General features: G+C 50.0%; 1 protein-coding gene across 2 annotated transcripts in view; it reads right to left on the bottom strand.

Annotated features, from left to right (window-relative positions):
- Positions 1-14283, bottom strand: part of INPP5D (inositol polyphosphate-5-phosphatase D) — a 90317-nt gene that overhangs the window by 18066 nt on the left and 57968 nt on the right. For both annotated transcript variants that reach the window (XM_014952174.1, XM_014952175.1), the window contains 7 exons: positions 11088-11238; positions 8611-8782; positions 7254-7394; positions 1843-1930; positions 1015-1095; positions 765-836; positions 354-477 (listed from right to left, as the gene is read on the bottom strand). In XM_014952174.1, coding sequence (XP_014807660.1) covers positions 354-477; positions 765-836; positions 1015-1095; positions 1843-1930; positions 7254-7394; positions 8611-8782; positions 11088-11238 — 829 coding nt within the window. The remainder of the gene's footprint in view (positions 1-353; positions 478-764; positions 837-1014; positions 1096-1842; positions 1931-7253; positions 7395-8610; positions 8783-11087; positions 11239-14283) is intronic.

The following is a 14283-nucleotide window of genomic DNA, read 5'->3' as shown; positions in this document are numbered from 1 at the left end:
ATGTTTTTTTTTTTTTTCAAGTGACAATGTTTTTCAGTAGAAAATGGGTCTATTGCAACCAGCTTTACAGCTAATCTTCTACCAAAACCTGCTCCCTCGCAGTCCTGCTACCACCATCTTCATTTAGAGCAGGAGGCCAGGTCTAAAACTATCTGTGAAAGTTGGTTACCCCAGTGATGACTCCCTGCTCTCTGCTTTGGGGACAGGCAGTCCAGACCCACCAGAGCCTTGCACAATACCCAGGGCGTGGAAGAAACATCTGCACCCTGAGCCAAACCTTGCCCTCAGTGGGGCCAAAGGTTGGCCCCAAAGGACAATGTCTAGTCCAGCATTTGTGACCTTAAGCATCTTACTTTTCTTGTGGGTATAAAACTTGTCTTCTGGGCCATCCTTGGCTCTCTTGATAATCAGTTTTCCCATTTCCACATCAACCTTGAGATGTATTTTCGAGAAGATTCCTAAGGAGTCAGCTTTCACCTATTGGAGAACCGAGAGATTTTTCATGAGCCATCTTCTGCACTTCAGTCACGTGTACCACAAATGCAAGGCTTGCCTGAATTCATGGACACATATCGTCGTTGTGCCAATCCCACTAGACATCTCTTAAGCATTTCCATGGTGCTAAACAGCATCCAGGAATAGCTGCTCTCTATGTGGCAGCACAGCGAAGTTCCCAGGAACTGAGATACCACCACAAATGACTGTCCTGCTGCATTTCTCTCCTTCCACTTTGTGATCAGCCTTCTTAAAGAGAGTATATTTACCTCAAAAGTGACAGGGGGGATAAGGGAGCGTCGGTGTGTTGAATCAGGACCTTCAATCAGCAGCGTTTTCACCTGTAAAAGAATTTGTGTGCACCAAGCTGCATTTAGTGGTTCTGCGCTGCATTGAGAGTAATTAAATCAGAGCAAAGACATTTTACTGGAACCGAAGACTGCACTGATGATGAGCAAGGAGCATAACTCGAGGCAAAAGATGACAGGAAGTTAATAAAAAATAGCTTAAAAACTCTACCTTTTCTTCAATGGAAGACAGCAAAGAGATCAGCTGGTTGAGTTTCGATACGATATTGACTGGACTAGCTTCACCGATCATCTGATAATTGCACACAGAAACAAGAGAGAGAGATGCCTGGTTAGCAAAATCATGACCTGGAAGCATGAAGACCTGCCCCAGGAACACCTCAGACACAGAGCGAGGAGTGGAACCTGTGCCTCTGCTCCTCCAACCCGTGACAGGCAGCACAAGAGCACAGAGTCTGGCCAGACATGCAGAAATATGGGACAGGTGGGAGGACAAATTTGCAAACCTTGTCCATGGGTTAGAGGCAGCTGGGCATGCAAGGGAGTCAGCTGGCTGCTGGGGGACAGGTTTCCATAACCAGGTCTGGGGGCCCAACATACAGAAGTCCTGGGGTTTTGGTTCTCTGGGCTACTGGCAGGGAGGGGAAGGTCACAGGACTTCAGTGGGCTGGGGGAAGGAAGGATTTGGCAGTGGAACATCCTGGAGTGAAGTTTATGGAAAGGGAAATGTGCAGTCCCAGCCTGCAGGCTGAGGGAGGATGGGGAGATGGAGCTCTCAAGGCAGTTTGCTGCACTTTCTGCTGGGGCAGGAAGGGAGAGCAGGCAGAGGGGACTGTGGGATAAGTGAAACTGTGGGGAAATAACTCACTGTGTGCCCTCTGCACTGCAGCCAGAAAGGGGCTAGAGAGAACAGAAGTGGTAACTGATCACCTGAACCCCACCGGTCACTGCTGTGCAACCAGAACCCTTCCCTCCCCCTGTGCTGACAGCCCCCCGCTCTCCTGGCTCTCCTCCTCTTCCCACCTTCCCAACCACTCACTTGTGAGCGCTGATGGATGCCGGGGTGCAGCTGCTGCTCAAACACCTTCTGGATGGATTCCAGAGATGGGAGGGTCCTCGAGGCTTCACTGGGAAGAGAGACACAGCAGAGGTCTAAGGCTGCGGTCGGGTCCCTGGGCAGGTTAGTGCTTGGTCGCTCTGGACAAAGCCACCCAGCAGAGACTACGGGCACACGTTCATAGAATCATGGAACTCTCTGGGTTGGAAGGGACCTTAAAGATCATCTAGTCCAACCATCAAGCTAACCCTGATAAAAACCATCACTAAACCATGTCTCTAAGCACTATGTCAACCCGGCTTTTAAATACCTCCAGGGATGGTGCCTCAACCCCTTCCCTGGCAGCCCATTCCAAGGCTTAATAACCTTTTCAGTGTCAACATTTTTGCTAATCTCCAATCTGAACCTCCCCTGGTGCAACTTGAGGCCATTTTCTCTTGTCCCATCACCTGTGACTTGGGAGAAGAGACCGACTCCCCCCTCTGGCTACACCCTCCTTTCAGGGAGTTGTAGAGAGTGAGAAGGTCTCTCCTCACCCTCCTCTAGACTGACCACCCCCAGCTCCCTCAGCCTCTCCTCACAAGACTTATTCTCCAGACCCCTCACCAGCTTCCTTGGCCTTCTCTGGACCCGCTCCAGCACCTCAATGTCTTTTTTTGTGGTGAGGGGCCCATGCTAGGCCTGCCCTTGCCACGTGTCATGCTCTTGTCCCATTATTCTCCAGACCCCTCACCAGCTTCCTTGGCCTTCTCTGAACCCACTCCATCACCTCAATGTCTTTGTTTGTGGTGAGGGGCCCACGCTAGGCCTGCCCTCGCCACCTGTCATGCTCTTGTCCCCTGCCCCTTGCTGCCCTCTGGGGTGGTGGGATGGGTGATGAGAGTTGGGTGATACCAATGAAGGCAGCTTAGAGTTAGGCAGGAGACTTTGCCTTGCAATGGCTGAGGCAAGGGCACACTGGCTGTCCCTCAGGTTTTGCTTTGGAGGGGTTAACTTCCTAAATCTCCCTAGAAAGATGTCCCAGGCTGGGCCAAACCCGAGGATGCTGTGTTAAACCATCACCCACCCAACTATGTCAACTCCCAGATCAAAGCACGCTCAAAAATCTCAAAGCCCAGTGAGGTTTGGTGCCTTTGAGTGCCCCAGTGGCAGCAGCAGCTCGGTTTTGCACAGTCCGAGGCTGACGCTGAGGACTCTGGGTGAAAAGGAAACTAATTTTTAGATTTTTCAGCTCACACGACAAGAGGAGCCGGGCGCCGTGAGGGAGTGGAAGCGCCAGCCTTTAGTCTCCTGGACGGGAACCGCTCGTGGGTTACAAAGAGGTTCCTCCAGCATTTCCCAATTAGATTCCACAGGATGCTCATTTGTCAAAAGGCTGCTGTGTGAATTTGGCACAGAAGCCGCGCTGCGATAATGACGAGACTTATCACGGAAAGAGCAGCCAGGGAGCACGGGTCAAAAGGAAGGTGATGGTGGGGAGCAGTGCTAGGATGCTCGCATTGTGCCTCGTCAACCCTGGATATTAATGATTTCCCTCACTTTCCTAAAGTCTTGAATGGACCGGATTTTACTCCCTGTTTGTTGGGGAAAGTGCTCCCAAGCGAAAGTATGCCTGTCTGAAGATTAGATATTTGTCTAAGCGCCGAGCCATGGATGATTAATTGCCTAGAATTTCAGTCTGAAAGACTTGCCATGAGGCACACAGACACTGGTAGGAGTCTAGACCTGCTGAGCTTAGTCCTCCAACACCACTATTCAGCTTTGGATCACCCAGGGCCAGTGTCACTGCGAACGGGTCTGGACCCAAACCCAAGACTCCCATTGACTTCTGCAGCCGTGGAGCCAGGCCCCAGGAGGCTGCAGGTGGTTACAGGAGCCTTGGGTGAAGTTCAGTTTGAAAAGAATGGAAGGGTATTTACTGTGACCAAGAGCGGGGGATGTGTAGGCCGTCTCTCGAAAACACAGAGCAGCAGCTGCTTGAAGCAGTTCAGAAATGATTTCTCATGGGAAAACTGCCCTCTGTTTACTGTAACGTGTAACACGCGTACGAGGATGGGGAAAGAGCATCTGCGGGCGCTCACACTCAGCAAAACCACAACGTGGTTTTAATTGCACTCACAACTCCTTTTGTTTTCTCCTCTTGATACTATAAAGGAAACACATGCCGCGATTTTCATGGTAGTGAAACGTAGTCTGTGGGTCTACCTACGACTGCACAAGGGCTGGCATCACCAGCGCTCGAAAAGCTGCCTTAAAAGCTCTATATGCAAATTATTCAGCGAGGGAGAGTAAGCAGGAGCACGCAGAGCGGTGATCGGTGACCAAATGGTGGCTTCAGACAGCAGCGGGCTGAACAGGCCACCAGGAGTGGTTTTCACCTCAGGCTGGTAGGAAACTCTGAACAAGGTCCACTTGCATGGGCAGTCCCCGCTCTTGGCTGCCCTGGCACCAAGCTCCCCATGAGTCACCTTTCCAGCCCCTGGAGGATTCTCCTGACTAAGGAAATCCTTATATGGCAACTTCTTTTAGCACTGGATGCTTCACAAAAGTACTCATCAGCCTTGCAAGTCTCCGTTTTGCTCCATGTTCAGTATGTGAGCTGCCAGAGAGAACAGCCTCTCCTGAGTGGTTGCCCCCTGGGCTGTGATAAGAAGATGTGCCGTGGCTGTCCTGACCCCCTTGGCCACAGCAAGCCCCAGGAGGCAGCAGCAGCTTCCAGCAGAGTTAAAACCAGCTTTCAGTGTCTCTAATGCACACTGGGGGTCTGGTCCTTGCTAAATTAATCAGGGGTCAACGGTGAGGTGGGCGAGGGGAAGAGATTACAAACTCTGCACTTCTGATCTGCTGTGGCCCAGCTGTGCCTGAGCTCCTTGGGTGAGACACGAAGCCTTCAGCTGTCCATGGATGATACACGAACTGCAAAAAGGCCAAAACTGTTCACAAACAGCTGACCCAACCCCACGGCTCACCAGAAGCTCTTTTCTTCTCCTAACCATTGAGCAGCCCCAGCACACATCCCCTCTGCCTTCCTAGCACCGGTGGCCACCGCTTGCCCACGGGCCAGTATGGAAACACAGAAGTGAGTCAGCCAAAGGGCACTGGGATGCTCATTTCTCACAGCGATGGCAGCACGTCTGAGAGTGACTCTGAAGGATGGCAGAGCCGGGCTCGGGGAGGGTGGAAGTAGCCAAAAACCTGAGATTCACAGCAAATCTCACAAACAGCCGAGGTCAGCTCAGCCACAGCCCCTGTCTGCCCCCACACCTTTCATCCTCAGCAGGGCCAGGAAACTCAAAGGAGCTTCAGCTCCGGTGAAAGAGCTCAAGCTGTGCCAATTAACATTTCTTCTTGTTCCTTTGTTCTTCTAACCTATTCTAAAATACTGTGAAAATAACAGAATTGAACATTATTGAGAATGAGAGGACGTAGCCACCGAGAAGCCGCCTAGGAATTACCTGTACAGTCAGCAGGAATCCCTGAGCAGCTGAAGGAAGCTGAAGTAAATAAAAACTAAATTTAGGTAATGCCACTGATTAAATCTGAGTTCAAAAGTCTAATAAGGGAAGTGAGCTAACACCCCGGGCAACCCTGGAGATTAAGACTGCAGAAAACAACAAGACACCCCAGTATGTGACTGTCAGCCAGCCGAAGCTAAGCAAATAGTTTGGTTGGGTGGCAGAAATTCATGGGAGACAATCCAAATAGCAGGGAGAGGTTCCTTGGAGAAATCTGCCCGAGGCAGAAAACAGCCTACAGTTCTGAATCTTCACAAAAAAATTTGAGAAGGCAGCTCCATCTAACTGAAATAATGCAGGTATGGGGAGAAAATGCTGGAGAAGTGGTGGGAAGAGCATCATGAGGACATACATTTCCATAGCTACGTGCCTACTAGAGGGGCAGCTTGCCCTTTGCTGTGCTTGTGGTGGTGCAGTGCCCCTGTGCCCTTTGCTGTGCTTGTGGTGGTGCAGTGCCCCCGTGCTCAGCAGGCTTCCACCAGCAGAACAACTCAGCTCTGTTCTAGGGTGATGCTTTGCAAAGTCCCATCACATAAAAACCTACAGAAAATCTGGAAATGTTAATGGTATCCTGGCTCTTGAGAGGCTCTTGTGGACCTGGTGCATCTCCTTTCTTGCCATCCCCTGTCCATTTGTGAGGACCAAGGTTAAGAAACCCAGATAAGGCGAAGTAGAGTAAGAAGTTGGAAATGGAAAAAGCCAGCCACCATCAGAGCAGCAGTACTGGGGATATTTCAGTAGCACAGAACTCTCACTTGTCATTTCATTAGTTTCCATTGTTCGGGTTTATTCTTAGCTAGCCACCTGGGTCTCCCCTCCGTGGGTGTAGAGAAGCAAAACCCTCAAGCAGGGCGCAGAAGAAGAAGGGCAGCTCTTTTCACCCCCATCCTCAGCCCTGCCAGGGGCTCCTCTATGAGCTGGTGGCTTCTAGCAGAAGAAGCAGGGCTGCACGTTCCTCCCCCTGTGCCCGGTAAAACGTGCACAGTGCCTACCACGGTGCCGAGCAGCTGAGCACCTCGCTCACTCCCTGCCTTCCTCCCATAAGTTCTAACTCATTTTAGCCCTTTCTTCTGCCTTGGTGAGCTCTAGGAGACCAGCAGCAGGCCAGTAGCACTGCCAGGCTCACTGCTAAATACACTGGAAAGCAGGATATTGCCAGCCACACACGCAAGTGTGGAAGTACGTGCCCTCTGCCGTGGAGCTCTCGAAGATCTCTGCAGAAACATGGGCTAATCTCCCGTTCACCTACAAGCAGCAAGGGGGGAGATCTCATCTGTCCACCAGAGAAACAGGGAGCCCTGCAAAGCTTTGGTTCCCTATCGGAGTTTCCCCAGTTGGGACCTGGAAGGTCTATAAATAGGAAAGGTAAAATTTGCGGAGTCCAGGCTTGTTTCTCTTTTCATTTGAGCTGGACTTGACTGACACCAGTGGAATCACTCCAGGTTCACAGTGCATTAGTGGGAAGGAAAATCAGCATTTAAAACACAGCTATACACCAATATGTGCTTGTTGCCATAAATGACTTGTGCTTGACAATTCTGTGGGTGTCATTTATACATTACCAAATTATGCAGTTAATCGGTTAGTACAATTTTTTTTTTGTTTTGTTTCTTTCTAAACAAAGCATAAAAAATAATACTTCACTGACTGAAACCGCCTACAGGGAAACTTCACTGTCAGAGCTATGTCTTTTATATAGATTTCACATCTTTGGACCACAATCACAGGTCATGCAATCTAAATATAATGGTTTTGGGGATAAGCCAGTTTTCTATGCCAGGAACGCGGGTTCTGAAGGCATGCACATGGAAGCTACCTTCAGACTACAGTGTGTTCACAGCATTACACTGTGATTCCTGGAAACCAGCCTCTGGTTACCTGAAGAGTCCTTTGCAAAGCAGCGTCAGCAGCTTCTTCAGTTGAGGGAGATTGCTCGAGCCAGTCTGTACCATCTCGAAGTCACTGATGATGTGAACTCGCAGGTAATCCTGGATGAGTTTAAGATGCTCGTCGGAGACACTGGGAAAGAAACAGAGAAGTTAAAAGCCAGCTCTTCTCTCTGCTCCCAGGTATCAGCTTTATTATCTTGCTGAAACTTCCACTGCCAGTGCACACAGATGGGGGGGCAGTTTGCCTTGGATTTCAGCGTAAACACGCGGTTCTCAGAACTGGACCACGAATCTCCCCCCCTACACTGCTGACACCTTCTCCTCTTCCTCCTTCCCCACCCCAACTCCTCTTCCTCCATGACTGCTGAGCCAGGGGAAGCCTTGTTGATGCCTGGCTTTGCCAAAGCCACACTGGGACCATTAGCCTCGGCAGGTAAAGCCAGGCTGCTGTGGGGTCACTAACAGTCAGCAGCTCGGGGGCTCTGGGGAGACAGAGACTCCCTTTCACCTCACCAAATCCTGCTTTGAAGGTTTTATTCCAAACTATCCAAAACAGTCTTAGGGGAGCTGAGACCAGAGAGCTGTACGGGATGCTCCCGTCCTCCCTGTCACTGTGGTACCTGGACTCCAGCGCCACAAGGAAGGATGAACCAGGCAGAACTGTAGGTGCTGTCTTGTGCCCTGACAAATGCAGAGAGTCCCAGCTGGCTGCTCAGCAGATGAAACGGTGCAGGAAACTGAACAAAACTGGGTTTCTCCCAGGCAGCCAGCTGCAACCGGGCCACCACAACAGGACCTGTGCTGCCACGCGCGACCACAGCCTCCCACTGCCCTGCCTGATTTTATTTTCTTTTTAAACTTTGCAGATCTAGTCATTAAATGTCAGGCGGCTTCCTCTAAGGCTTCAGTGAACATCCAGATTTGACACAGCCAGCACGTGGGACAATGAGAGTCAGACCTGTAGCTGGAGTAAATCAATAAGTATCAGTACCTGGAAATCCACTCACAAGTTTAGTCTTTTTGGGCACTGGCTGGTGCGTTCTGATACAATCTGTAGTTTAGGCACCGAGTTCTCTCAGGTATTACCATCCTTTATATTAGAAAACTATACCTCAGCGGAGAAAGTCTACTGGTGATTTTAATACTTCAGAAAAGTACTTTTTTTCTAGATGACAGCTGGACTGTAAAGAGTGGCCAACCCACTGCAGATCTGATTCTGTTCTTCATTTGGTAGCATAAACAAGGAGTAGTTTCGCTGAATAGAACAGGTTCCAAACAGAGCACCCCAGAGAGCTCCGAGCTGGGCTGAGGGCTGTTTCTGCAGCCCTGTGACTTGCCATCCTCACCTGCTTGTGTCCTGGTGCTGCAGTCGCTGGAGTAGTGTCTCGGAAAGGGACAGCTTATTAACATCTGCCACCCTGGAGTTTTCGGGGAGAGGAGGTACCTCCTTTGTCTCGCTGCTCGGCATCGTCATGAGGATGTTGCGCGGGGGCAGGATAGGAGGTGTGGGTACCAGGTCTGGCAAGGAGGAAGGGAAAGGCACAGTCACCCCAACACGGCAATTTGGCCTCCTCCCCCTCACCCACGGGCAGGGCAGGGTCACTGCAGAACTCAGCCCTTCTGCAGGGCCCCCAGTTTCAGAGCTGGGAAGCTCAGGGCTCGATGCTGACCCAGCCCTGGTCTTAGGGATGTCAGTGATGCAAGACCAGCCCTGAGCTGCCAGGTGTAGACCTCACAGGAGGGCAGTGTATGTCTCTGCCTGGCAGCGAAACCTTGTCTGAGTCGGTTTGACTGTCCCATCTGCACAGCAGCTATGAAGGTTAATCAGTTACTATGAATACAACACTTAAAGAACACAGCTCTACCCCATCCACACCATTACCGTTATCATGGAGATCTGCTCAGGGGGCAGAATGGATGGAGGGGAGTGATGGAAAGAGCACTAGAAGCTACTAAAGAAGTGAACAGCTAAAGTCAGCAACACAGATGGAGAAAATGGACCCCATAATCCAATACAGAGGGGCTGAGTATTCTGCCTCCTCTTGTGGGCATCACGTTGGAAGCACAAAGGGTTTTCCTGCTCTGTCATCCTACTGCTCAGCACACCCTCCCTCTCCTGGGAGAAGAGTGTGTTCATCTCCATTTATCCCAACCATGGTTGCCTTTCTTTTCATACCAATTGCTCCAACACCTTGTCACACCTCTCTGATGTAGCTGGTGCAGTTGTGAGGTGTTGCTTGGTTGTTTCCTAGTGGTGGAATTTTCATGACAAAAAGAGACCCCAGTCGGATCCATTGTGCCTGGGCAGAAGCTGTGATTCACAGAGCCACCCGCAGCACAGTCGGGTGGTGGTGCACCTGCAGGGGATCCGGGTGCTCATCTTCCACCTCTGCAACTCCACGTGTAAGATGGCCAGACATCTGTAGGCCCTGCACGGCTCCAGCACGACGGCACCAAAGTCCCTTAACACAATGAAATTCTGTACACGAACAGCCCAGCCCCGGTGCCCATATCTTTTCATCTAAAGGCTCTTAGTCTTGGCTAGAACTTCATTCCCTGCTGCTCGCCTCTCTGTGTATTATTTTTTGCTGTAATTCCCTCCCCCGCCCTGAGAGCTGGAGACTCAGTGCAGCTGGCCAAAACCCAGGAACATCTTTCCTGAGCAGCTTTGCAAAATTTTGTTCTGTTTCTTCATGAGAATTGCATACCAAAATCTCCCAGCTCCTATTAGACATCCATTGGACTGCAGAAAAGTACAGGGGCACATCAATCCGCCTTAGCACACATGCCTGTCTGTCTGTCCCAGGACCATGTCCTTCAGACAAGTTTTATTGTAATGCTCATCATTTCCGGACAGACGTCAGACAGGACAGGAAGGATGGGCTCTTTGGGCATGACCTTCCCCTGGGATTCAGAAGAACAATGACAGATCCAAGGGATGATCCAGGAAAAATCCAAGGAACGATCCAAGACCAGCGAGTGCCAGGAACCCACAGTGACATTTCATATAAGATAGTTGGGACGATGCCAATCACAGCCCTTCATCATACATCTGCCTCTCTGCATAGAGGACTGTCTGCCACTGCGGGATCTGTGCCCTCTGGTTATGGCTGTTGGAAACGTCCTCTAGATCAGAGCAGAGGAGGGGGCCTGAGTTTCAGATGACCCCAGACCCACAGCAGCTGCAGGTACATGGCACTGCAGAGAGATGTGCTCCAAGGCTCTAGGGTAGCATTTCTGCTGGCCAGACAGTGCAGCACAGGGAGAGGGGTGCAGAGACATGGGAGATGGTGGCTGGATATAAATCAGCTTGAGTTCAGAAGAAGGACGACAGATTAGTCAGCCCTGTGCCTGAGGGGAGAGGGGAGATTTAGACTAGATATTAGGAAGAAATTCTTTGCTGTAGTAGTGAGGGTGGTGAGGCACTGGAACAGGTTGCCCAGAGAAGCTGTGGATGTCCCATCCCTGGAGGGGTTCAAGGCCAGGCTGGATGGGGCTTTGAGCAACCTGGTCTGGTGGGAGGTGTCCCTGCCCAGGGCAGGGGGGTTGGAACTGGATGATCTTGAAGGTCCCTTCCAACCCAAACCATTCTACGATCCTGATAGAGAGTCTCAGTGTATTCCCTCAAGTGAGCTAAAATGGTGCTCCAGATGTGGTACCACCCCAGAGCCAAGACAAGTCACTGCCTCGAGTTCTTGCCAGCTCAGGTCCCTCTATGCCCTGCTCCATTTTACTGCACAATCCCCCTGCCTGCCCTGCATGTCCCCAGTCCAGAGTAAGTGTCAAGGGTCTGCATCTCCAAGGCACATCTTGGGTTTCTTACCAGCATCCTCCTCTGGTTCATCCGCCACCTCCTCTTCTTCCCGCGGCACTGGATACTTGAGGTGCCACACCAGACCCATGTTCTCCTTCTTGTAAAATTCTATCAGTTCCTCCAAGTTCTCGAAGTACTTCACGGGAACACCCTCTGATGCCTGAAACAAAACACAGAGGCTGTCGTGGTCTGGGATTTCCTACCACAGAAACGCTGCTCCTCTCAGCAGGGAAAACAAAGCCATAGAGAGAGGAGAAACCCACTAGGGCTGCCCGGAGGAAGCCAGCCCCAGCTCTCCCTGCCCATCTGGCTGCAGGCTCCGTGCAGGACGACTCCTGCACTGCAAACAGGAACAGATAGGCATAGCCATTCCAGCCAGCCTCAGCAGAAATGGCAACCTCAAAGATTCGCTGAAGCCAAACGGAAGAGCTCTCTCACTCCAGTTAGTGTACTTGGCCTCAAAGCAAAGGAAGGCTTTAAAAACAAAAGAATTCTCCTGGATTATTTTTTTTTTCCCCTCCCTCTTTTACTGAGCACAAAACCCCTGGACTATGTTATATTTCATGGTATCCAGGAAGAATTTTTCTGTGAAATTGCAAGATAAACATGCCTAAATCTAGGTGTTAGCATCCCTTCCAGGATTGAAAGGCTCAGAACTTGGTTCAAATGAATTTCACTGAATTTCACTGAATTTTTAGAGTTGGAAGGGACCATAGAGATCATTTAGTCCAACTCCCCTGCTGAAGCAGGATTGCCTAGAGCTTCTCAGAGCATGTTACTCAGGAGCATCCAGGTGGGGCTTGAAAATCTCCAAGGAAGGGGACTCCACACCCTCCCTGGGCAGCCTGTTCCAGGGCTCTGTCACCCTCACTGTGAAGTAGTTTTTTCTCATATTTGAGTGAAACCTCCTATGTTCCAACTTGTGCCCGTTGCCCCTTGTCCTCTCACTGGGAACCACTGAAAAGAGTCTGGCTCCCTCCTCCTTCAACCCATGAAGCGAGTGAGGTACTGCCAGGGAAGAAAACGCTCAGATGAAGATTTAGAAGGCTGAGGCTCAGGATGTAGCTCTGGCTGTGAAAGCATCAGGCATGACACCAAGCTCACCAGCTGAGTTTTAACTGTGACTAAACCTGTTTCTAGCGAGGTACTGCCAGGGAAGAAAACGCTCAGATGAAGATTTAGAAGGCTGAGGCTCAGGATGTAGCTCTGGCTGTGAAAGCATCAGGCATGACACCAAGCTCAAGGTCTGAGTTTTAACTGTGACTAAACCTGTTTCTAGCACAGCCCTGGCCACTAATCTCAGGAAATGGATGCTTGCAGAGGACAAACACAGGGATAAGGTTGATAAGGTTTTAGAGGTGTTCAGAGGCAAAGCTTCAGAGCAATTATATCTACGCATCAGCGCGAATGGTAAATCTGCTGCATTCACCAGGCAGGAACAGCCACCCCTGCAGCTCTGCCCCACTGCTTTAACCAAGGGCCCTACCAAGGATGGAGAGATGATTTATCAATTTTTCCTGGCCCAGCACAGACCTCCTGACCAAAAGAAAGAGCTCTGCATTAACTCCAGAACCATGCTCGAGTACCATCCAAACCCAAGGCAATGCAAACATGCAGGAGAACCTCTCATCACTCCTCACGAGGGGTGCTGCTCCTGGCAGGGTGCTCTCTTTCTGGACAAGACATTTTTCCCAAAAAAACCAACCCAAGAAGGCCCTGTCTACACACATCTACAGCAAAACATCAAGGAACAAGGACAAAAGGGTGCAGAGCAGACATTTTCCAGCCCCACCAGGCTGCTGTTCTTGCCTTAAGAGAACCACACTGGGAACTATTCACATGTGGGGCTACAGCAGCTGTGGGCAATCAAAGGAAGATCTGATCACCCCAATGGCAGGCTTCACTTGCACTATTTTCCACACAGAAAGCTAGATTTTGCACAGGAATCCTGGTTAGTTAATAACAAATTAAAGCTTTGCCTCCAATTTGAAGTACCTCTTTACACAGCCACTCTTCAGACATTCCGTCTCTGACTAACAGGCAGGATCTTTTAATTTCTTTTTCAACTGCAACTATTGGCTGTAAAAATTAACACGCACAAAGTTTTAATACAAGTTTGAACAAGCTTATTTACCTGCCATTTGTCTTTCTCCCGTTTCTTATTATCTGTGAACTTTTTTGTTTAAAAGGCAAACGTAGCAAACCCAAGAGATTAAACAGGAGAAATGCCAGCATAAACCACAGCGAGCAGAACACAGAAAAAAAATGTCTTTGGTGAGTCCCAACAGCAACAAGATTATGTAGCAAACCCAAGAGATTAAACAGGAGAAACGCCAGCATAAACCACAGCGAGCAGAACAGAGACTAAAATGTCTTTGGCGAGTCCCAGCAGCAACAAGATTATTTTTTATTTATTTTCCCAAAGAATAAAATCTCAGGCCAGAAATTAGGACAGTGCTTTCAATAGTGAACCCCATTTTGAAGCCTTCGCTGCCCTCAGGCCAGCCATCAAAAATACCTTTCTTTTTTAACTACACCTGCACGTCTTTAAAGGCACAGCAAGACACATTTTCATAACAAACACGTATGATGTTTCTGAGAGCTCTGTCTGTACAGTCTCCTTTTCTGTCTCCCAGGTGCTCCTGCGTTTGTCAAGATTTATTATTCTCCTACACTGGAAAACGTCGCATTCAGCAGGAAAGCGGTGCTTGGGCAAACACTGGGTTATATTTTTGTGAGGCCAGAGGTGTTGAAACAAGTGACTGGTTAAAACTTCACAGGACGCGGCTCTGCTGGAGCAGCACAAGCTCAGCATAATCAGAATGACTTCTGATTTACACCAATTAATGCAAATACAGTCTTGGTCCTCCCAGTCTGCCTGGACTGCCTTCTGCCCACCACCAACAGCACCCATAGATGGGCTGGTGCTTGTGAGGGTTTGCTTTGCCCTAAGCCATCCCCCCCAAAAGGGCACCTGGAAAAAGGCATTGGCCCCATCATAGTACACACTCAGACCCTAAAACACATAGGGGGTAAACAGGATGATCAGGGTTTGCCATCTGCATCTTTGCAGGAAGAACTCTTTGCCATCAGTGCTTTCTCCCACCTCTTGAATTGCTGCACCCTCACCCCACTCCTCCTCTTTCCAAAGTCATCTTCACTCTCCTACTTCACTTTCCAAAGACCTTGCTGCCTGCCCACTTCC

The sequence above is a fragment of the Calidris pugnax genome, unplaced genomic scaffold (genome assembly GCF_001431845.1).
Source record: "Calidris pugnax isolate Ruff unplaced genomic scaffold, ASM143184v1 scaffold232, whole genome shotgun sequence".
In the NCBI taxonomy this organism is placed as follows: Eukaryota; Metazoa; Chordata; class Aves; order Charadriiformes; family Scolopacidae; genus Calidris; species Calidris pugnax.
The sequence above is the reverse complement of the archived record's forward strand: the minus strand, read 5'-3'. Positions and strand labels throughout refer to the sequence as shown.